Source organism: Aspergillus neoniger, assembly GCF_003184625.1.
Source record: "Aspergillus neoniger CBS 115656 unplaced genomic scaffold BO87scaffold_1, whole genome shotgun sequence".
In the NCBI taxonomy this organism is placed as follows: domain Eukaryota; kingdom Fungi; phylum Ascomycota; class Eurotiomycetes; order Eurotiales; family Aspergillaceae; genus Aspergillus; species Aspergillus neoniger.
The window spans coordinates 320,499-347,704 of record NW_020291129.1 but is presented as its reverse complement, the minus strand read 5'-3'; the positions used below and the strand labels follow the sequence as shown (position 1 = coordinate 347,704).

Genomic DNA, 27,206 nt, shown 5'->3' with positions numbered 1-27,206 from the left:
CATGTTCGGTGCAAGGTAGACAAGCCATGCTGGACTTGCGGTAACCGACATCAGATCAAGACGCTCTCGCCACGTGTGGGGACTCGAAATTCGCATCCTAGTCCGGCAGCTTGTCCCTGGGCTTTGAGTTCTTGCAGGATCCGCTCCTGAGGAGGTGGGCCATCATTCATATCGTCCTTAATATGTATAATATAGACCAGTAGTCCGGTCAGAGGTGGTTCTGGCCACTGGAGCACCGTGAGAGGGTCTGAACTTTCTGCCAGCGATACATCCATACCAACTTCACTCGGAGCGTGGGAAACGGCTGGGCTTCCTTCCATATTTTCGTCAATGTCTTCTACAGCAACTCTGGCACGCGTATGGCGACGTGACGTCCTGGCCGATCCCCGACGAGAGCCTCCTCCACTTTTCTCGCCAGCGAGAGCAGCCTTCTTTGACTTGGGACTGAGAGCTGGATCGCCAGCTGCCTCGGGGGCACTCGCACGTTTGCGTTTTCTTATCGAAAATGAATCTGGGTATTTCAATTCTGTAACCTTCTGTGCCAATACAATCAATTCATCGATCAAGTGACGTGGGCACAAATGGCCGTATAAGGAGGCGTCGTCAACATCATCGTTATAGGAGCATTCAATGAAGATCGCTCGCAGTTGAGAGGCAACGATCTTCGGTGCTGCTGCTTCCCACACGCGTCTGTTGCGCGGATTCATTGAGATCGAGTCAGGTTCAACGTCGCCGAAGATGATCACTTCTCGCTTTGTCGTAGGCTCACGGATGAAGAAAGCTGACGACTCCACGGTGGCCCAGCCATCCTTGCCGGGTACGCGATAGCCTGGCGAACGTGCTCCGGAAAAGTAGCCGGTCTCTGGCTCGTCGAATGACATGGAATAGGCCCTTGGGTTCAACCTCATTGGGTCAACACCAAAAGGGGCGCTGCTCATCCGGCGTTGAATGTCATTGTCGACGCTAGATCTCTGCCTGCAACACCCGTGACTGATAGCCAGGCATTTTGCCAACAAGCCCTCGCAGACTCGCGTATAGCCTTTTTCATCACCACGCCCCATCATGGGGTTTCCGCCCTCCATTAGTCGCTGGTAGGTAACAAGGCCAGCACCGCCATCCTCATCAGAGAGGTTTGGCCAAATCACATCGTTAAACACGTGAGTCTTGATGGCAGCAACCACCGAAGGCAGGGCGGCCAACGTTTTCGCGCCACTTCCAGCCTCCAGAACTGGAGTGTTGATGGCAAACGCCGACAGGTGGTCTAGATGAGGATGTGTGATGCAGACAGCGCCGATAATATGCCGGAAAACATGGGCTGCATTTGCTGGTACATTGTTATGAGGCAGTTCGAGCCCAGCAAATGGCCCCTGATCCGACGACTTTTGGTTATTATCACATGGTTCCAAAGTGTCGATGATGCCACATAGAAGGGTGCCCGCATCAACAGCTACTATCGAGTTTGCGGACCATTTGGTGGATGTGGATCGGACCAAAAGTCCAGTGACTCTATCCTCACGGGGACCTCCTGTCGGACCCTTTCAAGGGAAGCGTTAGTGGTCGATCTTGAATGCGAAACTCGCCAGCGATGAAACGGTTTGAGGAGTAGTGGGAGTTCGAGAACATGGCGCGGGGAGAATTTTGAGACATGGCGCATCGATGCTAGTGATCGGACTCGCCAGTAGGCAGACTTTCAGGGTTCGAAGTCATGTGTAAAGAACAACGTCATGACCACACGGGACTGGCAAACACAGCATGTGAGACAAAACTTACCAGCACGATTATCTGCAGACTTGGAGGACCAGGTCCATCTCCTTGGCCAGCTGCTTCTGCAGGGTTTGCGCCTACAAAAGGCAATTCAGACTCTTGCATTTTGAGTGTGAAGATGGCTCAAGGCAAAAGTCGCCAGGGCATCAATTGAACCAGCAATCGATGGGATGTGTTGGACTCCCAGTAAAATAGCCCTTCCGGACGAACTCTAGCCCTTTTTCAGAGAACCACTTGGGGTAGCGGCCGGACCTTGTGTGGATACCCCCAAGGATCTGGGCCAGGCGATCCTTACGCTTTTTATCGGAATGAAGCTATAAAGCAGTTCCCACAAACTGGAAACTATCGCCGTTGTTGCACTGCGTATCTGGTCGGAGAATAAGCAAGGGCCAAAATGCATATACTCCACCTAGGGCGGCTGAGCGCAGATATTGAATGCACACCACCCTCGCTTGATTGTGCAGATGTGGCTGTGGGCGGCTGTAACTTCCTCGATTTAGTGTACGTCAGGTCGACAGGTGTGGTGAGGATGAGGTGAAGAAACTTTCCCCGTTCTTCTTGGAGAGCTGCGTGATGCTTTTCAACCTAGATAGCGGTCAGGCTGGCAGCCAGGTCTATGCGACAAAAGGTTGCCAAACCCCCAGCGCGCCCACTGTTGGGGGCGGCACTTCCCCGTGAATCTGGGGCAAAACTGCGTCGCACCAGGCCAGTTAGCGCACCAGTTGTTGGCGGTCACTCGCTCGCCACTGGGCACCTGCAGCACGCTAACGGCCGGGGCTGAACAGATGATTCAGTGGCTGGAGGGGAAGTCGGAAATCACCGTTGGCGGCAAAAGCAAAATTGAGCGAGCTTGTTTAGGAGCCAATGAGTGATAAGAGGTATTGTTTAAAGTGAGAGAAGTAACTGTTATACGAATGACTCGTGTGAAGTCAATATATTGGTGACTGTTGTTGCTTCAAAACTGCTGAGTGATTCAACTTGGAGAAGATAAGGTTAATGGGAGGCAATGTCCGACCGAGAAAAGCAGCAGGGAAGGTGAGCCATTGCAGTACGAGGACCAGCCAAGGGACAAGGGAGGAACAGAAACTCTATCATATGCATTTAAGAGAAGATAACCAGCAAAGTCAGTCGAATCAGCCTATGGAAGATCAAGGACGAAGATAATCGTGCGATGCAGTGCCGGTGGACGTCGTCTAGTGGGTATTTGGAGATGCATATCTTGCGTGCGAACGGAGAAATGCAATGTGGAGGATGAAAAAGGATGGAACATGATGATGGAAGAGAAAGATTGGGGGAGGGAGGTTGAGCAGAGAGTAGTCACTGACTGGCACTGATCGATGACGCGCTGGTTGCGGAAGGAGCGACAGAGGGACTGAGAAAGAGCCTTGTTCCCGGAAATAATTCCAGCGCTGTATATCACTGGATAATTATAGATACAGTTAGTATAATACTAGCTAAATAGATAGCAGTAATGATGAATAACATTTATTGGGTCGAACATGTGGGGAAATGGGGTAATGGATGGACCGGTTCTACGAACTACGATCTACTGGCTACTTACTTGGTTATTCTACGCCGTGCTACCTGATTGCCCATATTCTTGATGTAAAATATTTCATTGCCGCTGGTTATACAGCGGGGCAAGAGGCAGATGACCACTCGATTGCTACACATACACAAGAAGATACAGGGAAGCGCAGACAAGGAATGATATAAATAGCCACTGTATGTGTTCAGCCATGAAAAATGGTACTCCCAGACAAACACCGCAATAAATCCACCCAGTTCAATAGCACCGATTTTTGACACGAATTGCGCAAGGAAACAAGGTAATCTTTGGAACAGCATTGTTCTCTCGTCCGGTCGGTCAAGGCCGAGAAGATCCTTGCCAACCGCCTCAACTCGAAGGGAACGTGAGCTTTACGGGATTCGGCCCTGCAACGTGCCCACGACCTCAACCGAGACAATTGTTCCGAATGACAAATGAAGACAGAAACGACCAGACCCTATATACGTAAAATTCATCATTGCCACGTCTAGCGGCGTAACCGTGAAACCTAACCCGTAGAATCCCGCCTGTGGAACGCCGACCGTGGCCGCTAAAATCAGGGAACAGTAGTAGAAATAGAACCAGTGGCTGAAACATGCCGTATACACATCAAAGAGACGCTGCGCCAATAACTGATGGATAAACGATAACAATATATGCGGGACCTCGGTCGCCTTTCAAGGAGTCTCGTTGGGATGCGTGCCGTGACCGTCGCGATTGCCAACAGCAGCGTCGTAGCTAGGTATCGGAGGCTGTTCGTCAGAGTGCAGGTCCTCGCTGCCTCTCCGACTGCCGTCCGGACTGGAATACTCGGGAGGTGGGACTTGGTCGAGATCGTCTGTATGCAACAAGGGAACTTGCTCACCATCGACGACGTTGGTTCGACTGGATCCTTCGCCAACGTCCTCATTCGACGGGATGTGGGCAAGCTGAGCCAAGGAAATGTCGGTGGGTGACCGCACAGGGCCGGGACTGGCAGATGGCGCAACACGAACAGTCGAACTGGTGCGTGCATTATTGGCATCCTGGTAGACCCGTTGGGAAATCTGAGCTGCACTCTCCCGACCCGACTCTAGTAGGATACTGCCTTGCTCGCTGCCGTAAGGCGGAGGCGGAGCCAGGCTACCAGTCATAGGGGCCAGACCCCATTTCTTGACGTTGGCCTCGATGAACACGAAACCCATCTGACCGAAGTTCACATGGACAGAGCAAGGCCCATTGGCTCCAACAGTGGGGAAGAAGTTTTGCGCTTTATGACCGTGAACGACGTCCTCCAGCTTCTTGCCATTGCGAGTGAAGAAGATTGTACCCGAGCGAGGTCGATACCCTACGCCGATCACATCACCTTGCAGAAGGTGAGGACCATATGGCGTTGGTGCAAACGGCTGGTTGTGCCTCCTATGACCCGTGGACTGGTATGCGACCGAAGTCTTGTGGAAGCCTGACATCATAAGCAACAAATTAGCGACCGTCGGATGACCAGTATCTCCCCCCAACGAGACACCCAAAGACGCACCTGGTAATTTGAACAAGGGGTACGGTTTCGTAGTCATCCCAATACTGATAAGAGTATTATCAGGTTTGTCGTAGATCTTAGCCTCCCAGTAATAGACGTCGTTTTGTTTCGGAACAGGCAAATTGGTCTGGACGCTGCATTCCGAGTCGTAGAACTCGATTTCCGTACGGCCTTCGACAAAGCAATTGGCAATTTCCAGCTCTGGTTGGAATTCCCAAGCCGATACTCCTTTTTCTTGTATCGCGAGGAATTGAGAGAGCGATATGTCGGTTTGTACGGACTCGGGCGGATTGGCTTCGATGAAGGCTGTAGTTGTATTAGTGACAAATGCACATACGTCATGCTTGACAAGACCCCATGGTCGTCGTTCGCCCAAGAGAATGGACAAAGAGCCGGTGACTTACCCTTAGCTCTCATATACTCCGATCGCGTGAGATCATCCATCGTCTCCAAGGCTTCCGCCTCCTCGCGCGCAAACGCTTGTCCATCGTCGAATTCACCCGGTCGGCCGATGCGATCGAGAATGATTCTACCACGCTGAGTGTATTTGAAGAAAAAGAAGACAGCGAGTACAAGCACTGCAACGGCAGCGGACCCAAAGGCAGAGAGGACGCCTATCAGGATACCCTTGCCGGTAGAACCCGACGAGTTGCCATTGACGCTAACTAGACCGCCATTGCCTTCTGACATGGACAACAAGACTTGCTCGATGTTGGAGGCGACTAATTTGGGATCGGTCGGAGGGGGTTCAAGAGCAGCGGTGGGATTGATTCCAAGGGACGTGGCAAGAGTCGAGGGAGCATCAAAGAGAGCACCGGGCCCCGATGCCTCAGATCCCCGCATCGTTCATTGACTGGTTGGAGATGTTGCGTCGATACGGACTCGCTGGCGGAGAGATGGTAACGCTAAGCTGAATGTTATGAGATAAGGAGGGAAAGCGACGCTAGGGAAATAGCGGGTAGATGAAAGGCGTAGGGGAAGGGAAGGAATGAGAGATGGGAAAGTCGCAGAGGAGTGGGAAAGAGATGAGGAGCGATGATGAGGGAGTTTCAAAACGGGGAGAGTTGGAGGTCGGGACCAAGAAACCAGAAGCAGAAGCCCAGGTCGAGAGAGAGACTGAGAGAGAGAGAGGCGCATGTGGGGGGCGAAAAGGCAGCGACGCTTTCGGGCGATGCGCTCGATGCTTCCGGATGACAGCACTCAAGGCATATTGTGAACTCCTGAAGGAGATACAGAAATTAGATGGGCCACGTTTGAGATCAAATACACTCCTACATATGTCTGCTGGCCAACTAAGTTGTCCCCTCCAAATAACTGTCCATGCAAGGTCCCAAGCAGTCCAGGGAAAAGGGATGAGGCACACTCCAAGAGTCCCTTTGGATGCCTGATCAGGGAACTTAATCATCCGTCACTCTTCAATCATCTCACATTTTTAGACGTATCTCTTGTCTGTAAGATACTGTATGGACAGTCTGGCCAGGCCATCAGTCACACCATATTGCTGGTATTTTAGCTGTTCCAGGGTTGTAACAATACAAGACCGATTGACTCCGCCGGAGACCCTGTCTAAACCCGATAGAGAGACACGCTATCGCTGGCTGTCATTCCTCTCCCTCTCTCTCCCTCCTCTCGCTTTCTAAGCGCTGTCTTATCTCCTCCAGTCCCTCTATCTCCCTTCCTGTGCCTTCATTCGGGTCCCTCACCTCTGTGACAGGCCTGTCTGTATAGGTCCTCCCTTCCCCTTTCTGCCTGTAGACCGTGGTAAGCAACAGGATGCGTGTTTCAATCCCGCCGGAGCTTGTCTCCAACCTTGGTGCCTGCGATATCAGCGTAACGGTGCGCGGCGAAGGGATCGATAAGTATCCAGGTATGTCTCATGTTGTGACCCCAAGATATATACTCTTCTCCTCCCTCGCCTTATCATTCTCCTCCTGCGTTAATCCTGGGACGTCCGAAGACTGACAGGGAGTCTCGGCGCAGCCAAACAACATGCGCGCAAAGTTGCAATGAAGCTGGGAGTGTCCAGCGGCCTTATCTACCTGGTTGGGAAACCAACCATCAATTGGGGCGATTCCGACCAACCACAACCCTTTCGACAGCGACGGTACTTCTACTATCTTAGTGGAGCCGATGAGCCAGACTGCTTTCTTACCTACGACATCAACAATGACTTACTGGTTCTCTATGTTCCGGACTTTGACCTGCACCGCGCAATATGGATGGGGCCCACGTTGACCACAGACGAGGCTGAACGGCGGTTTGACGTAGACAAAGTGCGCTACTATGCTTCCCTACAGAGCGATATTCAGTCGTGGGTAGAGAAATACAATCATGCCGCTCCAGTCTACATCCTTCATAGCTCTCAGCAGCCCCAATTCATTTTCCGGCAGCTGAATCTAGATGATCAGCGCTTGCTGCCCGCAATGGATGCCGCGCGGGTGGTTAAAGATGATTATGAGCTTCGTATGATCCGCCACGCCAACAAGATATCCGGGTTGGCCCATCGCAAAGTGCTCGAGAAAATCCACAAGATGTCCAATGAAGCCCAGATCGAAGGCCTCTTCCTCGACACCTGCGTGTCGCACGGAGCGAAGAACCAAGCATACGAAATCATTGCTGGTTCGGGACCCAACGCAGCCACCCTCCACTATGTGAAGAACAACGAGCCCCTCAAAGGACGACAGCTGGTCTGTCTGGACGCAGGTGCAGAGTGGGAGTGCTACGCAAGTGACGTGACCCGCACCTTTCCTTTGGCCGCCGATTGGCCCAGTTCATATGCCCGCGACGTCTACCAAATCGTAGAAGAGATGCAGGAGCAGTGTATCAAGCGCATTAAGCCAGGTGTGCGGTTCCGCGACTTGCAGGTGCTTGCCCACGACATAGCCATTAAGGGCTTGCAGAAGCTAGGTGTCCTCAAACCGGGCACCGTGGAGGAGATTCGCGTGTCGGGGGCGTCGGCCATTTTCTTTCCTCACGGATTGGGCCATCACGTTGGACTGGAAGTCCACGACGTGTCCGAGAAGCCAATCACGGGCATGGGGCTGCCTAACAGACCTTGCAGACCTGACTTCATCCCAGCCATGAGCCAGTCAGTCCCCTTGCTCGAGGAGGGCATGGTGGTCACCATCGAGCCAGGTGTTTACTTCTCCAAGCTGGCTCTGGCAAATACCCGGAAACTGCCTCAGGCGCAGTACATCAACTTTGAGGAGGCCGAGAAATACATTCCCATTGGTGGCGTGCGGATAGAAGACGACATCCTGGTCACTCGGACAGGGTATGAGAATCTGACGACGGCGCCAAAGGGCGAGGAAATGCTGGAGATCATCCGGCGCGGGATCGACAATTAGCCGAGCCGTCATGTCAACGATTCGATTTTGCCTTGGCGGTGACAAAGAGCGACTCTCGTTTCACAATTTCTCCATTTCCCGTCAGTGTATGACGATGATGTAGCCAGTCTAGACCCTCTTCGCATTTCTGCTTGTGTGGAGCGTTGCTGTACCACCTTCAATTACCGAGTCGCACCAAAATGGCATGATTGGTTGCTGAACGGGAATGCTCTCCATCTTCTTCATTCCCCTCAGCAGTCTCGATTCCGTCAGAGGCGTTTTCCCACCCTCCATACCTACGTAGTGTGTATCCCATTCCCATCCTCATCTCCTTTCTCCTTGGATAACCGGGAAAAGTATCTACCACACCAGTAGTACTCAGTAGGCCAGAAGCAAATCTCATCCATCATCACTCACCTAGTAGATACCTACTACCACCCATTGGTTGTCATCTCTCATATCCTCAACCAAGGAACCAACCCAATCCCGAAACACAACACGAATAAAGACATCACATGAAACAATCATTCCCGTCTCAGGCACACATACACAGGCACATCCTCATCTCCAATATTAGCAACAACACGACACAACACAACACACAAACGAAATGTCCGTCCCATCCCATCCCGCAACTAACCGCCCCCCCCCAATCCACCATCCCTTCCTCCTCTCCCGAACTTCTTGTTTCTTGTCTAGACCTGGTAGTCTTCCCTCCCAGTCTAGAAAACCCACGATCATTCCAAGCCAAGATTTCCCACCCACACAAAAACTCCACATATTCAATTTTTTTTTTCTCTTAGTCCTTACGCCCCCATCGTGAATAAAAGCCACAAAAGGGGGCGGTAGATAGTAATGTGGAGGGGTGGAGTAGGTTTGCCGTGCCCTAGGGCTTGCAAGGTACGTAGTACGTAGTAGTACTTTTTGTTATTCGTGCGTGCGTGAACAACAACACCACCACCACCACTTAGAAACAATAATAACAAACTGTGGTAAAAGGGGAGGGGATGGGAGGGGAGGGTTTGGATGGGTCACATCAGGGCTAGTTCATCGTGTTCTCCATTTGCGGGGGTTAGAAGAGAAAATGGGACTCCGACGGTAAGTAGGTAGTGTTGGAAATGGAGTCTCGGGGAAGACGGAAGGAGATGGGATGAGTTAGTACGTAGTTCCAGTGTGCCCACGTAGAGCTGGACAGTGGACACACAGTTTGGGGGTCGGTTAGTTGGTTGGTTTAGTGCGATAGGGCTTTGTTTTCTTTGAGTGTGTGAACAAGAGAGGGAGAGGATGGTTTGTTTGCGAGTGTGAAAACGAAGTAGATGTGATGTTTAGATGGGCCACGTTCGTTGGGACTACGTGGTAGTTGTGGTTGGGGTAGGGTAGTTATACTATAGCTTCATAGCTATAGCTATGCATATCAGTAACTTAGTAAGTGGTAGGTTCGCAGTTTGCTTCAATCCTGTCTGCCCTGCAGCTACCTACCTACCTACCCAACCAACCAACAATAAACAAACAACTTGAACAGGAACTCTACTCCGTGATTCAGGCATACAACTACCCAGGTTAAGTAGATGCCAGTAAAACTTTGATATCCACTACTGCAGTATATTCAGGCATGCATCTCACTAGAGAACCTGTCTTGCCAGATGGCTTGCCAGCCACGCGCTACGTAGTCGCATATCGCAAATGGTTTGTCCGAGTCCGTTCGCCAGGAACAAACAAAAAGCACTCATGCTGCACAAAGAATAACTATCGATGCCAAAGGAGTATAGTATGGGACATGTGTCAAAGCCGGATTAGAGCCACGAAAGTCGGTCAAAGCAGAATTTTTTTGCGGTTTTTTTTCTTTTTTTGTACCGAGATCTGCAGAGATTTTTCCCTCAATTTTGTTGCCCCCAAGGTGAGTAAGTTTGTGGAGGGGGGCGAGAATTTGATGAGTTTGAGGGATATACCTTGTTAGTTAGTTAGACTGGTTGGGTAGGATGTTATTGATGCGGTTTCGGCTGTGTTGAGGCATTATTATTTATTATTGCGATTATCGAAAAGGGTGCACCCGTATAGTTAGTTGTTCCGTCCCGTCAACAATTGATCGACAAGAAGGGAAAATTGGATCTAGAATTATTGATCGATTCCCGCACAATAAATAAAGACTACTGCTAGTACTATCTAAGTACTACTAGTAGTACCATCTATCAGCCATGCCGCTATAGATCGACGCGCGGAGTAAATAGGAAACAAAATCTGACAAGTTTGACAACTGAACCAAAAGATGCCCGATTTCCTCCGTAGTGAAAGATGCTGCCGAAGCAGCCGTGGTAGGATGTTGTTGTCATCTCCTGACTGACTGAAGTGATTGAACACTAAACTGCCTTGGACTCGACTAATGCAAGGTAATTTTGGCGCGTCATAATACCCGCTCGGCCCGTACGGCATCCACCCCTCGCCACTCGCCAGGCTGAAACGGGCTTGAGCAAGGTGCGTGGTTGTAACCAGAGTCCTCGTGGGTTTCAAATGTGGTCCTGCAATAAGGAAAGAGAAAGTGCGTGGATATAGATATGACTAAGAGAAAACCATGTCGATCGAGATCACATGACATCACAACTGGGGACAGCGGCATCGGAGACGGGTTTTGGTATCGTAACAGGAGTACCTTGTTTGCTCATCGTCGAGAAAATTTGGCTCATTCGGGGCCGAGAACCTCCTTCTGCATGGCGTCAGACCACTGCATTTTGGGATAATATTTGGCAACATATTTTTTAATTTTTGTTATTCTTTATTCGGTCCCCTTTTGGCCCTTTGTTCAACGGCTCCTGATGGTCTAATAATTCCGTTTATTCCGATTAAGTTGCACCGTGGGTACTACTGACTGGGCCGCATTAAAATTCTTTCTTCTGTTTCTGTTTCCTTTGCCAGGCGCACAGAACTCAATCAGAGATTTTATTTGTGTTAGGCAGCTAGGCTGAACCAGAATTTTCTCACTCATTGTGGAAGGCAGCGAATAGTTCTTACTGGTTCCATCACGATGGGAGGAGGCAAGGGAAAGAGAAAGAAAAAGGGTATAACCAAGAATAGTAGTAGACTAAGTAACTAGACTTTTTGTCGGGGAGTAGTGACTCAGGAGAACCCTAATTCGTGAAACTTCTTGCACTTACGGAGTCGCGCCCTTGTGCTCCGTAGGGCCACTAGAGATGATTTGGTGCGAGCCAAATCACTACGCAATCGCCCTTCTCCATGAGACCACATTTCACCATCGGCAAGCAGGGTTAGGTATTTCTGCTTCTAGACTGCATCAGAGTGGAGTTGGCACTCCCGACAGTAGGGGGATGCTTGAGTGGATCCCCCCCCGAGCCGGATGTGAAGATTTTCGTCCTGCTTTCTGTGCCTTTGTAACCTTATTGGGATGTAGTGAGTCACACCACTGCTTTCTCCGTTTCGGCAATCGTTCGGGTTGCGCCATTCTCCATCCGCCATCCACATCTATATATACGCCTGTTCCCGCTTCATGATCTCCTGATCTCCTTTGGCTTGGGTTTTTTCCTCACCTCATCTCATCCTTCCCAGGGGTGATGGTCACTCCTTCCTTTCTAATCGTCTTATTATAAAAAAAAGACCTCTTCGGACAATAGATCCCCTCCTTATAACTGGGGACTATTGTCTTGAAAAAATACCCGCTTCCCCTACTACACCTTCACGACCTACACCCCGAAAAGAATTAAAAAAAGTTTCAACAAGCTATATTTCCTCTTTTTCGCCGGATTGGACGGAGAATGGGCCAGAGACATAATCGACGTCGCACACGACCCCGATCTCGAAACCGCAGCGTCAATCCTCTACATCTTCCGTCCCACCCTTTCTCACGACCTGTCAATACCTGCGCTCCAGCTGTTCCCTCCGCTTTCGACTGTCCTGAAATACCCGCCCCGACCTGGCACTATGGGCATTTGCTAGGGCAGAAGCGTGATCGTGCGCTGAGGATGGAGGCTTCTACGCTGGAGGCGGAACAGTATCGTCTCTTTGGCGGTGTCCCGGGCGACGATGTTGGTCTCTGTTATCGCATGTTGGAGTACTTCGGTGGACTCGACTATATCGATTGGTGAGTTGTCTTGACTCAAATTCTAGCACTGGAAGAACAATGACTAACAGTTCCCTCATAGTCCACAATCCTTAAACGCACTACCTGGGTGACTTTAATCCTGCAGACGTCATTGGGCTTTCTTTTGCAGCAATACTATAATTGTCGTCCAGGCGGTGGAAAGAATAATTTTTCAACAAAACCAAAAAAGGGAAACGAAGGCATACCCAAATGGCACGCAATACTCAACCGATCGCCAACGGGCCCCATCCCGACATTATCGAAAATCAAAATCCGACATCAGCGAAACCAGAACAATACCTGCTCTCGAAATAAATGCGCGAGAACCAGTTTTCAATGGAGGACCCAAGTCAATGACTTGTAGCAATGAAGATCCCCTCTACCTGTGAGAAGGGAGAGGCGCGATTGGATTGGTCTTTTGAAAGGCTTGGCCATGTGAACGCTGGCATGGAGGAAACCGGCACGCTTGCAACGTCGAGATCAGAGGGTCTGCCATGGCGACGGCTTAGTCGCTTTCGTGGGTCGAGTTCGTGCCCGACCCAGTCTCCGGTCATTTTGGCGCTTGAATTCCCTGCGAAGCGGGTAAGTGACTCACATTGTGCGGATTTCTTTTTGCATTTCCGTCTGTCTAGCGTGTAGGGGACCTCCGTTCCCACGCTAATACCCAGAGCTGGCTCTGATGCTCGAAATTTATGAGGAAACGGAAATTACCAAAAAGTTTGGGATGGCGTTAAAAGTTGTCCATTCCTGGGATACACAAAAAAGAGGGATACCAGTTTTATGATGAAATGAAGCTTGGATGTGACATGCTTGTATACCTAAACCCGGAGATTTTCCTGTATCCTAGTAGATAGACCTGAGCGCTGTACAGTATCAATATGTACGGCCTGACATTAGTCAAAAAATGTCATCATGATAATTTATTCATACAACAGAGCAACTAAGAAAATGTAGTCATCGCGATAGAGTCATCGACGAACTAGTCACGCCTTACGGAGGACTAGTTAGCTAAAAGTCAAAAGTAGACCCAAAACTAAGCACATGACCCTGAAAGCCTGAATAACTGGGACCAAGCCACTAATTCCATTCAGGCAGGCGGTGTAGCCCCCTACGGCCCCGTAAAGGACACGGTCGATCACAAGGTACAGCCGACGCCGATGCGGATAATCCCATCTTGTCGACAGTTACTCCGGCCTGCTCTCTCACCTTCCCTCCACCTTCCACACTCTTTTGTCACGCCTGACAGAGGGATAATGCTCCTCTATTACACGACTTGAATTCTATACTAATTGTCTTGATCTGCTGGACATATCTGTCACGCAGCGTACTCAGTGTCCGGGAGACACTCTTTTTGTTCCAGTCCTGCCCGCTGCGGGCGACCGTGTCCATTGTGAATTTGCTTCACCATGTCTACCGACTACAATTACGATGACAAGGTCGGTCGCCTCTTGGATCAGAAGCCAATGAAACACACGAACTGACATTTTCACTAGGGACAATTTTTCCCGTTCTTTGTCCTGACCCTCACCAGTCTCGTCACACTCCCTCTCACATATAACCTTCTCCGGCCGAGCAAGGGTTCGTACCAGCCTTATACCCTCTAGAGACTCGCAGGTTTCCACCGCCAGATTGTGGTTGGTACTAATTCTTCCGTTTTGCTGCAGGTCTTGAAAACACCGCTCCCCGGATAAAGTCCGAGTTCAAGCCAGAACATGCAGAGCTTATTGAGGCGCAGAAGCGCAAACGCCTGCGCAAAGAGCGCCGCATTAAGCGCATAATCACCGTTGTCGTGGGTTACGCTGTCATGGCGTGGATGGCCTACCTGATCGTCGTCACCGCGAGGACGGTGCCCAAAGTTTGGGACCCTTATGACATTCTGGGTGTTTCAAGGGTGAGCATTCAATCTGTCCACCTGGCGTTTTGGTCGCCTCCACCAATAGGTTACTTAGCTGTACTAACTATGGCGACTTACAGAGCGCTGATGAGAAAGCCATCTCGAGACACTACAAGCGCCTTTCACTTATCTACCATCCTGACAAGATTCGGCCGGACCCCGCAAAGAATGAGACTATTGAGATGCTCAACGAACGTTTCGTTGAGCTTACCAAGGCATACAAGGCGCTCACCGACGAGGAAATCCGCAACAACTACATCCAGTATGGCCACCCTGATGGCAAGCAGAGCATGAGCATCGGTATCGCTCTGCCCACGTTCATCGTTTCGGAGGGTAACTCCAAGTACACTCTGCTGGTCTACGGTGCACTGCTTGGTGTTTTGCTGCCCTACATTGTCGGAAAATGGTGGTATGGCTCCCAGCGCTACACTAAGGAACGGGTCCTTGTCGCAAGTGCCGGAAATATCTTCCGCGAATACAAAGAGGACATCACCGATGGCGGCATCGTCAACGCCCTGTCTTCCGGCGCAGAGTTCAAGGAAATGCTTCAGGGACCTAAAACGGATGCTGGACTTGCCAAGCTCGAGAAGAAGGTTTTGGCTGAGGACTCCACTTTCCTGTCGCCCGAGGACCGCGAGATCATCAAGGGTTTGGACGAATCTAGCAGACGCAAGGCTCTGGCATTGCTGTGGGCTTACCTCGGCCGCGTTGACCTGGAAGACATTACACTTAACGGAGGTACGTGAATTTGCATCCAATGCGTCTCTTTAGAATCGGCTGACACTGATGTAATTCACAGAAAAGTACGAAGCTGCACCGATCGCTCTTTCGCTGAATGAAGCTTTCACAGCAATCGCTCTGGCATTCGGTAACGTCCGACCCATCCTGGGTTCTTTCCGGACCTCCCAGCATCTCATCCAAGCTGTTGCGCCTGGCTCGTCCCCTCTCCTGCAGCTCCCTCACTTCACCGAGGAAGTCGTTAAGTCTGTTGAAGGCACCGACGCGAAGGAACACTTCACCGTCCAGAAGTTCATGAGCATCCCCGAAGACAAGCGTCGCAGCCTCACTGTCGGTGCCGGCCTCATGTCCGAGAAGCAGTACACGTCCGCCGTTACCGTTGCCAAGCAGCTCCCCGTTCTCGAAGTCTCCCGCGCCTTCTTCAAGGTCATGGGCGAAAAGGTCATCACTCCTAGCAGTCTCGTCCAACTGGTCGTCAAGGCCCGCTTCATCCCTCCTGGATACAGCGGAGACGTCCCGCCAGTTAACCCCATCGACCTTGAAGACATCGACCCCGACGAAGATGACCTCGACGCCATCATGGGCCGCAAACCCGCCAAGAACAAGACCACCAAGCTCGTCAACGGCGTCAATGTCGAAGAGAAGGTCGAATCCATCCAGCCTCCCCTCGCTCACGCCCCCTACCTGGCCCGCGACCACTCGCCCCGGTGGCATATCTTCCTGGCCGACGCCAAGCAGGGCAAGATGGCCGTTCCTCCCTTCACTTTCACTACCTTCGATAAGCCCCTCTTCGACGCCGACGGCAAGCCCACTTTCAACGTCCAGACTCTAAAGATGCAGTTCCAGGCTCCTCCTCAAGTCGGTGACTTTACTTTCGTCATGAACATGCTCTGTGATAGCTACCTGGGTCTCGATACCAAGATGGAAATCACCCTTCACATTGACGACCCGGCCAAGGCGGCCGCTCTGGATGAGGAGGATGATATCAGTGAACCTGACGAGGGTAAGCCACCCCCATTAAACCTTTAGTCTCACAAATAGATCAACTTATACTAACCATGATAATCTACAGACTCAATAGCCGGCCAAATGCAAGCCCTCAAGACCGGCCAACCACCCAAGAAGAAGACCAAGAAGCCCTCTGACGACTCCAGCGACGATGACGAAAGTGATACCGACGGAGATGCAGGAGATACCAGCGACACGAACACAGAGACCGATGTTGATGACTAAAGCAGATAAGTGTGGATTTAGTAGAGAAGAGAGAAGAGAATGAAAGAAAAAAAAATATACCAAACTCATTTTATTACGGGATACTTCTACTACTGCTACTAACTATACTACTGGAGTTTCTATTTTCCTTTATTTTTCTTTTTTTTTTATATTAGCTACTACATCCAAGGAATCATTGTTAATTCGTGGTGATTTGTGTATCTCATCATTTGGATGGAGTATCTTTGCATTTGCATCATGTTGTTGTCGTTGCTACTTTATTGCTTGTGTTATCATCTTATATAACTTACATACCATGCCATACCACCATTCCATAGCATATTCGCAATGAAAGCAGGGAATATTTTCATATTTATTTGCAATTTCAATGTTTGTCGTATAGTATCATCTCATCTCTTCATACATTTATAAATGTTATGGTAATCAGTACTATGCTTGTTAGTTGGTTACTTGTATTTAATCTATATGGGTGGACAGTTGTGGTAAGATATGGTGGAAACGATTTGCTTGTAATCAAGTACTAGTAGTTTACCTTTCAGTCTGCTATTCGTGTTTTGTTCTTTGGTTGCAGTGTGTTGTTGTTTTATTACTATCAAATCAACTCTTCAACTGCAGTGGTGGGGCAATTGCATAACATGTTTGTGTGGCTTGCATGCTGGCTTGGCATCTTCATATGAGGCTACAGTAGGTAGTGGACGAGTCAGCACCCTTCGTCTTAAATAAATTAGCAAACTAGTACGAGGCCCTTTTTTTTTTTTTTTTTTTTTTTTTTTTTTTTTTTTTAAGTGAATTTAGTAGTAGAAGTCACTTGCTGTACTGGTTAGCTCTTATGGGGGTGGCGTGGTGTTAATGGATGATTTGGTTTATTGTTTGTTCGATTCAATCATTGTACGTGCATCGCTGCCGAGTCACGCTCTAATCTTGAGGATTTGTTCTCTTTTTCCTATTAATGCGTCATGCATGTTGTATATGTATGTATGGTGTAGTAAACTGCTCGCTTATCACTTCTTTGTTCTGTTCTGTTCTGGGATATCTGAGAAGAGAGAAAAGAAATGTGACCAGAAACGAGAAAGAAGGAAAGAAGAAGATAGGAAGTGCGAGTAGAGTAAAGTAGAGTAAAAAAGAGTCGGTGTATCAAGTCCGAGAGAGACTCCATATATGAAGTGAAGAGAAGTAAAGGCCTACATAGACCCAGATCTAGTAGTAGTAACGAAAGCATATGTCGAGGAAGGTCAAGGAACAACCCCTCAACGCCTGTGACCTTGCTTGCTTGTACTTGTCAGTGAATTATCCTGTCTCAGCTAGCTTGAGCCGATCAAAACGCCGTGCCGGGTATGATATGATGTAGAATAAACCTTGCCGAGGGTTTCACAGGTACTCCATAAAGGGCTATGATAGAAAACAATAGACCGTACGCAGCACGATACAGAGCTAAAAAGAAAGCAAAATAAGCGGCCAAGAATGGCTGTCGGCCTGTGTAATGTGCAAGTACAAGGAACGAGAGATGGACGGCGACAGAAGGCCGACCCGGTGGAAAGAAAGTGGGTAAAATAGAGTATGAAAAGGACCGCAGTCACTTGATAGAGATACTATAATATGTGACCACCCCTATCCACATGTATATGTCCAGCCAGATGGAAGAGATGGGTAAACGGGCTGGTGCTCCGGTACATGGAGGTTAAAGTCATTCATCATGACCACAGGAAATCCCGATGCGGTGGCGGGCTGGTGCGAGCCTGGCCTGGCTGCCACGCCAGCTTCTAGGCGGCTTTTGGGAGGCCCTTCATCACAGCTGGCAGCCATGTAGTAATAGAGGGGATGTCCATGATCGGCCATAGAAGGGACAACTTCTGGGCATTTATCTTCACTGGAAAATCCATGTGGCTCCAGGTTTGTTCGCGTCAACGCCATCTGGTGGTATCCAGGTTGAGAGTAACTATGATATTGTCCCGAGTGAAGGGGCTGGACAGGTTGCAACTCCCATTTCCAAGGCTCTGGTCCCTTGGAGGAGGTAGGAGTGATAGGACTGCAACTACTGGGAGTAGGATCCGGAGGAGTGGCTGGTTCTGGGGAAGGATCCGTCGTAGCACTGCAGTCCGTCGAGGTGGACAGGAACCGCAGGTACCGCAGGTCTTCAGTGTCTTCCTCGGGCTCCTCTGGATTCTCTTCGGCCTGTTTGATCAATCCGAGACGATCCAGGATGGCATGAGTTAGAGGCTGACCGTCCGAGAGCTCGACGAGAGGCTCGCCGGGGAATCCTTCCTTGTCAATGCATAGTTTGTATAGCCTTTGGAGCGCCTTGACAACCAGCGAATGGTGGGATTCAAGCATCTCAACGAATCTATCCACACGCACAGCCACCAGTTAGTTCTGACAGACTATAACAAAAGGGGGCACACCAAATAACGCAGAGTAAAAATCATGACCTTACCCTCGAGAGTATACTTTGGTCTGCGTGGCCTTCCGTTCCCGGAACAGACAGGGATGATTGTAGGCCGAACAACGGTTGCACGGCTGTTTCCCATCACACTAGCATGAATGAGCATGGCTGGCCATCGAAGTGCACTGAGGCCAAGGTAGAGGCGAAAGATGACAAAGATGAACCCAGTACTTCACCAACCTTGGTCTTCTTAACTCTGCAACGATCGCAAGCCTTCAACACATGCTTGCGTTTGACACGAAAGACGCGCTGGTCATGCTTCTCATCTCCTAGTCCTGCGCGAGACTCGAGTTGCGACAAAGATGATACCGCAGCGAGATTGTAGATGGCGTCTGGGAAGCCTGGGATATGCGACTTAGGTCGCAATTTAGGCTGCCTCGACATCTTGCAGGGGAGTGCTGGTGTGCAGTCAAGATAGTAACAGAGATGAGGAAAAAGAACAATTGCGCACACGCTCAGAGGGACGGAACAGAGAAGAAGAGGAATGGAGGGGGAAAGAAGAAGGAGAATAAGAAGACAAGAGACGAGAGGGGGGTCTTGATAGTGATATGAGACCTGACTAAGAGATAAGTAGCAGGCTGCAGATGAGAGAGAAAGAAAAAGGAAAAGGAGGGGGAGGGGTAAGTAGATGATGAATGGCAGCTACTTGGAGCAAAGCAAAGCAGGCAAAGCAAGCAGGTGGGGTGCGAGATAATTGCTAGGGGTGCGAGGAAGGGGAGGGAGGGATGTGACAGCAGAGGAGGCTGAGAGGGCACGTCTTGACTTGTCTCTGAAGGAATTCAATCAAGTTGATATCATTTTATGCCAGCCTGCATATCGAATGCCCCGCACCTCCCTTGGACTCTTGCTACCCCACCCTCCGACAACAACAAGACTAGACGAGACGAGACGTATATCGCCTGAGAAACTGCGATGGTGACGTGGAAAAGCGGCCTGTCACGATATCAACCGGCACCGGTCGCTCGACGTCCTTCAGGCCGTTGTGGCTGTGGCAGCCTAGCAGGTACACCCAGGGGTCCCCGCATATCTGGACAGATACGCTTGACAAAGCCCTCTATGTTTTCGTTTGCTGATACAGGTGACCACCACCACTTCCCCTCCAATTTTGCTGGCGCGAAGACACGCCAGCAGTCATGCCTGTCGACGGTCCGAGCCGTCAGAACCAGAGAATGCCCATGGCACCGCTCATCGGCACTAGCCGGGCACAATCCTGGTCATTTGGGCAGCGAAGCGCAGAAATGAGCCTTCAAGCTGACCTTCCTGCGCCATGCCAGTGGTGGCCTTTCAGCATCGAGGGTGAACAATCAGGTACTCGCCTCGTCGCGTCATTTCTTTTGCGACAGACTTGTCGCTTCCGTATTCCGTATCTCTCCTACCCTTCGCCTGTCCTCTTGTTTTTTCTCTTGTCAGTGCTGCTGGGTGAGACATGGCCATAGCACAGGAGGACTGGGGCTGCAGTCTCAGGCAGAGCTCGGGGCCGATGAGGGAAACATTGATACCACAGGTCTGTCTGGCAGGCGCGTATCGAATGATTTGCCAGCTGCCATTGGCACACGGATGACCGGCTCACTAACACTCTGACTACCGCCCATGCAATCGACGAGCGCGTGCTTTTCGCTGAGTTCAGCGTTACGCCAAGGGCGATGAGTCGGCGTTGGCCCAATGGTGTGGGCTGTCACTTGCTTTTTCTTTTCAAATCTAACCTTTTTTTTTCTCTCTCTTCCCCTTTCCACTTTTTCTGCGTTGACTAATTTTTTTCTTCTTTTTCCCCTTTTCCCGCAGGTTTTCGGGCAATCACCTGCACAGGCATGTTCTGCTTGACTCGGTCTAGTAGTAAGCAAGAGACGTGCAGCACACTTAAAAATAATAATGTCAAGAGAAAATGAGCGCGGCAAAGTCGGGTGGCCTCCATCCAGTCAAGAAAAGCCGCATAATGCTTTTGTTCATCGGCAGAGCTAGTAAATCATTCTGAGCTTTGTAAGCGCAGTATTGTAAGTAGTCGGTCTAAAACAGGGTCCGGGGGTCTAAGTATTGCTAAGGTCCACTCCCGTCATATCAGCAAGGCCATTCATGGTGTGTGGCGTTGCTGTCATGCCGAAAATGATAGCGGCACGATAATGAGCCCTGTCAAAAGATCACCTGAAAGATAATAATAAAGAAAATAAGGAGAAATTGGGATGCCAATCTATTGAATGGATGCCCCGCCCCTGGTCACTGGAAGGATGCGTGCAATGGCATTGTTGGTGACAGAAGTGTAATAAACATTGAGTAAGCGTCAGCGCATCAGGCTGCAGTTGACTTGCAAGGTGCAGAGGGGTTGCACGGCGTGCGCTTATTGCATCTCTGCACGAGCTCGGGTCCGTCAGAGAGGGAATAGAAAAAAAAAAAAAAAGTATCCGTGCATGTTGACCTGTATCGGAAACGTAACTGAAGTCCAGCTACCGAAAAGGGAGCGGGAGAAAGAAAGAAACATGGCATGGACATGGATATATTCGAATTACATTTGATTAAAAATGTTGCTTCCACTATTTTCTTGCAGTATTTCTGATTGTTGTCACCTTCGGGCCACACATTGTGTCAAGGGAGTTGCCTGCCTCAGAGTGTTGATACGAGATCAGGCAAGCCCGGGCCACAGGGGATCCGATAACACCCTCAAGAGTTTTAGCAGGAGGACTAAGAGCAAGGCAGGAGGATCATTGATGTGATTTCCCCTCTTTCACCCGCGTTGAGTTGAGGGGGTCCGAGGATCCTGCGTGAGCGCAAGTCAAACCGCACGGGCGACTTGCAGGGAAAGAAAAGATCCGCTCACCTGCAGGGCCTTGGACCTGAACGGAGGGGTTATGGTGGTGGTGGTTATGGTGGATTTCTCCGTCTGCTTAACCTTGACCCCTCCAATTTGCCCTACTGAAAATAAACTTCCGTCAAGAATTGTTGAATCCAAACATCAGGAACGTCCTGGGGATAACTGTGGCGCAGGCAATGCGCGGGGCATTCAGGATAGGTCATCCTTGACTGTCACCCCTGCTGAAGGTTAATCTCAGTTTGCGAGCATCCCGTCGATCAAGCCTGGGCATCGTCCGGGATTTAGGCAGTAAACATCAGTAAGAATGGAAAATAATCGTAAAGATGTCATAAGTTGGACCGAAGACGGGAGGATAGAGAGAGAGAGAGAGAGAGAGAGAGAGAGAAATCGGGATTGGAAGACGAGAAATTGCGGATGGAACGAAGCACGGAAAAGAAGCAACCGAACAGGAAAGAAGTGACGGATTGATGCCCGGCCTCTTGCCAAATGGAGCCAATCACGGCAACGTGACTTTACGTTCTTTCCCTATTTCCCCCGTCCGTTCTTGATGACTTTTCAGTGCGACTCGTTCGTTTGTGCTTCATTCATTCTTCCCGCCATTCCTTGGTTGTTATCATTATTGTTATTGTTATGACCATGGGAGTCGTTGTGCCATTACTTCTGCCCTTCCACCAGATATTTGTCTCCCCATCCCGATGGCACAGCGTCCATATGGTCCCATGACGATCCTCCTGATGACACAGACACACCGACAACAACACCGAATAACGGACACATAACTTCAACTGGGAGGCAAAATCAAAGAGAGAAACTTGATAGAGCGCGCAACACAAAAGCCGGTGAGAAACTTCTCCATCAAGTCTATACATCCCAAATCTCCTGCCGCATGCCCAGGCAAATCCTGGCATCACCTGCATTGCATGACATAACCTAGCATGATCTCTGTTTACATTTTCAATTTCATTCAATCCATGGAAAACCAGCCAAGCCAATGGACGATCTAAGAATGGAAATTCCTTGGTTTTTTTCCCCCTAAACCTGAGTGAGCGCCAGGGATTGAGTAAGTGAGTGAGCCCTTCCCATATGGCAAAGAGCCCGGGCGGATTCTGGTTGGTCCTCTACAATACACACCGCGGTACAGTAGTACTTAGTGCTGATGTGCTGATGCTGGGATAATAACTGTGGTTCTTCGGGACAGGCAGGCAACACCTCTCCTCGGCCCCGAAGAGCATGATCGCGCAGAAATGCTGAATTGTCAAACTACCCAATGGGTAATGGTACATACGTACGTACGTACGTATACGTGCCGACGCTCTGTTTCCCACTCGTGGCTGCCACGAAGGCCACAGGGTTAATTTTTTTTCTTTTTCTTTCAATTTGATCATTTCCACCGACAAAACTCCGTGACGATATACCAGCTATGTATGTAGTATTTCGACCAACTCTGCCCACCAGATGTTTCTCTTGAGAGCTTCAGAAAACACTGGCCAACCTACGGAGTAGAGGCAGCCAAACCGAGGGAGAGATGTGCATTCTTTTCCACATCTTGCAGATCAAGAAGACGAATACACTTCCTTCCGGACATCGACCGATGCTCGTCGACACGGAGTGCCATAACTCCGAGACCCGTGACCAAGGGGACAACAACAAATATGCGAAAACCGGAGTGATCTCGAGTCAAATCGGCTACTACTCGTCAGAAGTCCAGCTGAGAACCCCGGAATAAGCAAACAGAGGCGGCTAATCACAAAAAAGATCTCATACAAATATTTCTCTCAACGAGCAAGTAGACAGGTCAGGTATGGATACGAAGATCGATGGTTCTTCTTTCTATGTATGCAATAAGACGGAAAAGGGAAGGGGATATCTTGTTAGAACAATGATTGAGGCAATAACGTAGTATACTACAGTCACTTAGGGTCAACCAATAGAAATTCCCGAGTTGCCTTATTCCAGCTGACCTGCTGCAAAGGAGAAAGTGTCTGTCCAGTCCAGTTTACAATTTTCGCCAAACCTCCTTATTATGATTCTCTTTTTTCCCCTCTTATAAAGAATGCCAGTAATTAGTAGTCTTAGCAATTGATAAGAAAAGACTAGAGCAGCCAGACTGGATGACGGTTGGCGGCGAGGTCCGGCTTCGGGTCTCATCTCACCTCCTGTCTTAGTAAAGTAGAAGTCTTTCTATATTGAGGCATTATGTATCGTACACGGAATCAGTGCCAATATCTTCATCGAAGCGAAGAAGGAAAATGTAGAATAAGTGAACAGCAACCGTAACTCCCAGCACACAGTCATGTAGATATGCACAAAATGACTGCCAGATACACACCCCGCCATATAGGCTCCTTGGAAATTCAAAAAGCAATGTTTCCACTTTCCCATCCCATGCCATCTCAGTCCCCAATTCTGTACAGATAGACCCAGCCGAGCTAGTATATGCACATGAAAAAACCCGCGAAATCGCTATGCACAGCTAGAAACCAGAAGAAGGAAAAAGTATACCACAAGGAGAAAGGACACCTCCCAGAAAGAAATGAAAAGCCGAGAGAAAAGAAGATCAAGCGGACCGAATCGCTTCGATAGCCGCATTGAGGGGAAACACCTGAGGAAGGCGTTGCGAAGGATAGCCCGGGATCCACTTTCGGAACGCAGTGCTACAAGACTCCGGAACTCCTCCGAGGGCGACAAAGCTCTTCGGAATGAAGGGTCGGTCTTGAAGCGATGCGGTGAGAATTCCATATTCATGCGCAAGGACCACCGCAGATGCGAACTCGGCGGGTCGGTTGGAAGCTTGGTCGCCCACGATCCTAATCAAGGGAAGAATGTTAGCAGTCGGGCGGTGAGAACAGGAAACGGGCACATACACATAGATCTCGAAAAAGGTATCAAGAACATAGACTCCCTTGGCAGTAATGTCCTTGAGGCAGAATGGCTCGATTTCCTGGACAGTGTCATTGGGCCGGATAACCGGAGAAGGCGAGCCTGAGCGACGCAGCCAGAACCCTGAACGTTGGCCGAGCTCGTGGTCGATACGGAAAAGCCGCGACCGATATCGCTCGTGGTTGGGTTTCACACGCCAGTAGTCGGTGCTGGTATCACCTGTGTCTCGTTCCCAGTGGGGGAAGACTTCGAAGAAGCTCTCTGGCTCCTCACCCTCAGCCACTTCCTCAAATTCACCGGTTAGCCCAAGGTCCATGCCAATCAGGCGCGCAGCACCAATCTCTTCGGCGGAGCTGCCCTTGCCCTTCCAGAGAAAGAGCTTGCCGAACATCGCAGAGATCACAAAGGGGTAGCCGGAGCTCAGATTGCTTGGCGAGAAGCTGACTTCATCGAAGACCATCTGACCCAAATGCTTGCGCCCGCAGAGCATGAAGATGGCGGAGGAGCTAGAGCGAGAACTCAAGCCGCGGCGAGTAATGAGAATGCCCCCCAAAGCTTGAATGAACCGAGCGGGTTCCTTGCCCTGCTTGATAATCTCCAGCTTGGACCCATTATCCTTGGCGACTTTGCGAGAGAAAGCCTGCGCATCATCGACTGCGGAGTCGGGGACATCATCACCACACCAGAGGTGCACTTCAGAGCGTACAGTGCCATCAGCCTCAAAAAGATGCACGCAGAGGTACATGCTTCCTTCATATAAGATGTATTCCTGGTTGACAGGAAGATCCTGCTTCTTTCCATCTCCTGTAATCTCCCACAACTGTCTCTTCAAAGTCCTGATCTTGGCATTGTCGCTCTTATCTGCTAGCATCAACTGCGTATCGATGTTGACACGGTCGCTCGATTTCGGGAAGGTCTTGAAGAAATCAGATATGGCTTCCCAAGATTCATCGGCCTGAGGTACAAGAGAGGTTGAAGATCTCGAGGAGAAGCGGTCAACAGAGGCCCTGGACCCCTTAGGAGGAACCGGAGGAGAAGGCAAAGCTTTATCCCGTGGCGACGAGTTGCGTGAACCTATGGTGGAAAAGAGTGAGGACGCGGACCTCTGTTGTGTTGGATGAGTATAACTCTGGTTGTCCTTGAAGCTTGCCCTCCAAGGCGAAGGAGAGGGTGAAGAAAAGTGAGTTGGCGAAGCCCGTGTCTGGTTAGAAACAGGTGTTGCTGGCAGTGGGGCTGTTTTCGGTGGCAAGGGAGGCTTTGCCGAGAGTGAGCTTCGTATACTCTTGAAGTATGCGCTGGCATTCTCTCGGATATTGGTAGCAGTTTGATCCAACACTGTTGAGGGTTTAGGGCTTGTGTCATCGGGCTTCTGCGGGGTCTCTCTCTCTATCAAACGAGGGATGCTCCTCTTGAATTCAGTCGGCTTGCTTGTTGCTGGCGTGTCAAGCTGACTCGGGCTCGCTTGCGGTTCGTCATTGGATTTGACTTCAGTATTAGGAAGGGGCCAGCCGCCGGAGGCTCCCGCAGGACTGCCAATGGGTGAGACGGGTGCTTCTGACCTCTGTGCGTCCAAAGTAGATGCTGGAGATTTCGGGATCGCCTCGGGTACTTCTGACGTAGAGTTGGGAAGCTCGAACTCTGCATCCAATGATGGAGACTTCACAGTACCAATGTTGTCGACCGAGGTTGGGCGTGCAGGTGCTGGCTCGTGTGCAACCGAAAGGTCTGATGGAGAGTTCGGTACTGCATCACCCGCCTCAGGAGCTGGATTTCTGGTTTCGGGTTCTTCTGCTTTTGGCGAAGGGGGGCTCAAAACACCATTCTTCTCTTCTGCGGCAGAAACCATGGGCTCGGGAACGTGCGCATCCAAAGAGGCCGATGGGGGCTCGTCCACCCCAAATATTGACGATGGAGGCCTATTCTCGTCCTCACTGGCCGACATCTCCTGGGCCTCATCAGTCTCGTCGTAAACCGGGCTTGTAGCTTCAGTCTCTATGGTATGCATATGGACCGGTGACGGTGGTACATAAGTTTTCCTTTCCAAGATCGGGCTTGTAACTTCGAGTGTTGCCTCTTCCGCCTGTCCTGGCAGTCCTGAGGCGTCAGGGCTCTCGAGAGCTAGGTTTGTAGCCTCAGATTTCTCGCCATCCGCAAGAGCTAAATGCTCAGGCTCATAAATGCTCCTTTCTCGGACTGGGATCGCAGGCTTGGCCTCTTCATTTTCCAAAAGAGTCGAGAAATCCGGCGCTCCATTGGCTTTATCTTGGTTCGGGCTCGTAGCATCAAGACCACTCATACCTGCAGGTGCATTGAGCACCGGTGCAGTGTGAACTTCTTCCTGGACTGGGCTCACAAGCTCAGGTTCATCTTTACAAAAAGACGCTGAGGCAACCGGTGCACCATTGATTTCCTCCTGGATTGGGCTTGCAGGTTCAGACTTCTTCTTACTCATAAGTGCTGGGGGCACTAGTGCATCACTGTTCTCCTCGTAGGTTAAGTAGGCAGGTGTGGCTTCCTTTACCAGGGGCGCCGAGAGCTTTGTCGCCGGATTGACTTCGTGTATCGGGCTCACGGGTTCAGGTTTATCGTTATCCACTGGGTCGGAAATTACCGGTGCATTGTGGACTTCTTCCTGGAGTGGGCTCGCAGGCTCAGGTAGACCATTATCAACAGGCGCTGAAACCACCGGTACATCATTTATATCTTCTCGAATCGGGCTGGCAGGCTCAGGTTCATCCTTTTCCGCTGGTGTATCGAGGACTGCCTCTTGCAGTGGGCTTGCGGGCTCAAGTTCGTCTGAGACCACCGGTATATCGTTCACCTCCACGCGGATCGGGCTCGCGGGCACGGTTTCGGTTTTATCGGCTGGTGCTGAGAGCACTGGAACATCGTGGACTTCTGCCCGGGGTGGGCTCGCAGGCCCACATTCATCCTTATCAATAGGCGCTGAAACCATGGGTGCATCGTTCTCTT

General features: G+C 50.3%; 10 protein-coding genes across 10 annotated transcripts in view; 3 read left to right on the top strand and 7 right to left on the bottom strand.

The window, feature by feature from the left end:
- Positions 1 to 50: 50 nt before the first annotated feature.
- Positions 51 to 1,869, bottom strand: pdeA (3',5'-cyclic-nucleotide phosphodiesterase PDE1; the record flags this gene model as incomplete). The annotated part of the gene is made up of 2 exons (XM_025618995.1): positions 51 to 1,535; positions 1,771 to 1,869. 2 exons carry the CDS (start codon positions 1,867 to 1,869, stop codon positions 51 to 53), a joined length of 1,584 nt encoding a protein of 527 aa, XP_025485057.1.
- A 1,414-nt stretch (positions 1,870 to 3,283) lies between these two features.
- On the bottom strand, positions 3,284 to 3,801 carry BO87DRAFT_2802 (uncharacterized protein). Its single transcript, XM_025618927.1, has one exon. It carries the CDS (start codon positions 3,610 to 3,612, stop codon positions 3,322 to 3,324), a length of 291 nt encoding a protein of 96 aa, XP_025485056.1. The 5' UTR covers positions 3,613 to 3,801; the 3' UTR covers positions 3,284 to 3,321.
- Positions 3,802 to 5,775, bottom strand: BO87DRAFT_2812 (SSH4 family protein). The gene is made up of 3 exons (XM_025618929.1): positions 5,234 to 5,775; positions 4,830 to 5,135; positions 3,802 to 4,754 (listed from the first exon to the last, which is right to left on the bottom strand). Exons 1-3 carry the CDS (start codon positions 5,670 to 5,672, stop codon positions 3,991 to 3,993), a joined length of 1,509 nt encoding a protein of 502 aa, XP_025485055.1. The 5' UTR covers positions 5,673 to 5,775; the 3' UTR covers positions 3,802 to 3,990.
- A 677-nt stretch (positions 5,776 to 6,452) lies between these two features.
- BO87DRAFT_371763 (aminopeptidase P family protein) lies at positions 6,453 to 8,579 on the top strand. The gene is made up of 2 exons (XM_025622115.1): positions 6,453 to 6,696; positions 6,810 to 8,579. The coding sequence occupies exons 1-2, from the start codon at positions 6,603 to 6,605 to the stop codon at positions 8,174 to 8,176; spliced, it is 1,461 nt and encodes a 486-aa protein (XP_025485054.1). The 5' UTR covers positions 6,453 to 6,602; the 3' UTR covers positions 8,177 to 8,579.
- Positions 8,580 to 10,666: 2,087 nt separating this feature from the next.
- On the bottom strand, positions 10,667 to 10,966 carry BO87DRAFT_2511 (uncharacterized protein). The gene has a single exon (XM_025618866.1). The coding sequence runs from the start codon at positions 10,901 to 10,903 to the stop codon at positions 10,748 to 10,750; it is 156 nt and encodes a 51-aa protein (XP_025485053.1). The 5' UTR covers positions 10,904 to 10,966; the 3' UTR covers positions 10,667 to 10,747.
- Positions 10,967 to 11,919: 953 nt separating this feature from the next.
- On the top strand, positions 11,920 to 12,609 carry BO87DRAFT_392277 (uncharacterized protein; the record flags this gene model as incomplete). The annotated part of the gene is made up of 3 exons (XM_025625000.1): positions 11,920 to 12,245; positions 12,376 to 12,400; positions 12,436 to 12,609. The coding sequence occupies 3 exons, from the start codon at positions 11,920 to 11,922 to the stop codon at positions 12,607 to 12,609; spliced, it is 525 nt and encodes a 174-aa protein (XP_025485052.1).
- Positions 12,610 to 13,431: 822 nt separating this feature from the next.
- On the top strand, positions 13,432 to 16,461 carry BO87DRAFT_323300 (J domain-containing protein). The gene is made up of 6 exons (XM_025620024.1): positions 13,432 to 13,681; positions 13,739 to 13,823; positions 13,910 to 14,136; positions 14,220 to 14,877; positions 14,939 to 15,880; positions 15,950 to 16,461. Exons 1-6 carry the CDS (start codon positions 13,652 to 13,654, stop codon positions 16,108 to 16,110), a joined length of 2,103 nt encoding a protein of 700 aa, XP_025485051.1. The 5' UTR covers positions 13,432 to 13,651; the 3' UTR covers positions 16,111 to 16,461.
- Positions 16,462 to 17,523: 1,062 nt separating this feature from the next.
- Positions 17,524 to 19,198, bottom strand: BO87DRAFT_2306 (Zn(II)2Cys6 transcription factor domain-containing protein). Its single transcript, XM_025618761.1, has 3 exons — positions 18,731 to 19,198; positions 18,542 to 18,639; positions 17,524 to 18,451 (listed from the first exon to the last, which is right to left on the bottom strand). Exons 1-3 carry the CDS (start codon positions 18,932 to 18,934, stop codon positions 17,719 to 17,721), a joined length of 1,035 nt encoding a protein of 344 aa, XP_025485050.1. The 5' UTR covers positions 18,935 to 19,198; the 3' UTR covers positions 17,524 to 17,718.
- Positions 19,199 to 23,484: 4,286 nt separating this feature from the next.
- Positions 23,485 to 23,822, bottom strand: BO87DRAFT_2273 (uncharacterized protein). The gene has a single exon (XM_025618733.1). It carries the CDS (start codon positions 23,733 to 23,735, stop codon positions 23,535 to 23,537), a length of 201 nt encoding a protein of 66 aa, XP_025485049.1. The 5' UTR covers positions 23,736 to 23,822; the 3' UTR covers positions 23,485 to 23,534.
- BO87DRAFT_323294 (putative gelsolin repeat protein) overlaps positions 23,545 to 27,206 on the bottom strand; it is a gene marked incomplete at its 5' end in the record, with an annotated part of 7,508 nt that continues 3,846 nt past the window's right edge. The window contains 2 exons of the mRNA XM_025620023.1: positions 23,545 to 24,160; positions 24,218 to 27,201. Coding sequence (XP_025485048.1) covers positions 23,911 to 24,160; positions 24,218 to 27,201 — 3,234 coding nt within the window. The 3' untranslated portion in view covers positions 23,545 to 23,910. The remainder of the gene's footprint in view (positions 24,161 to 24,217; positions 27,202 to 27,206) is intronic.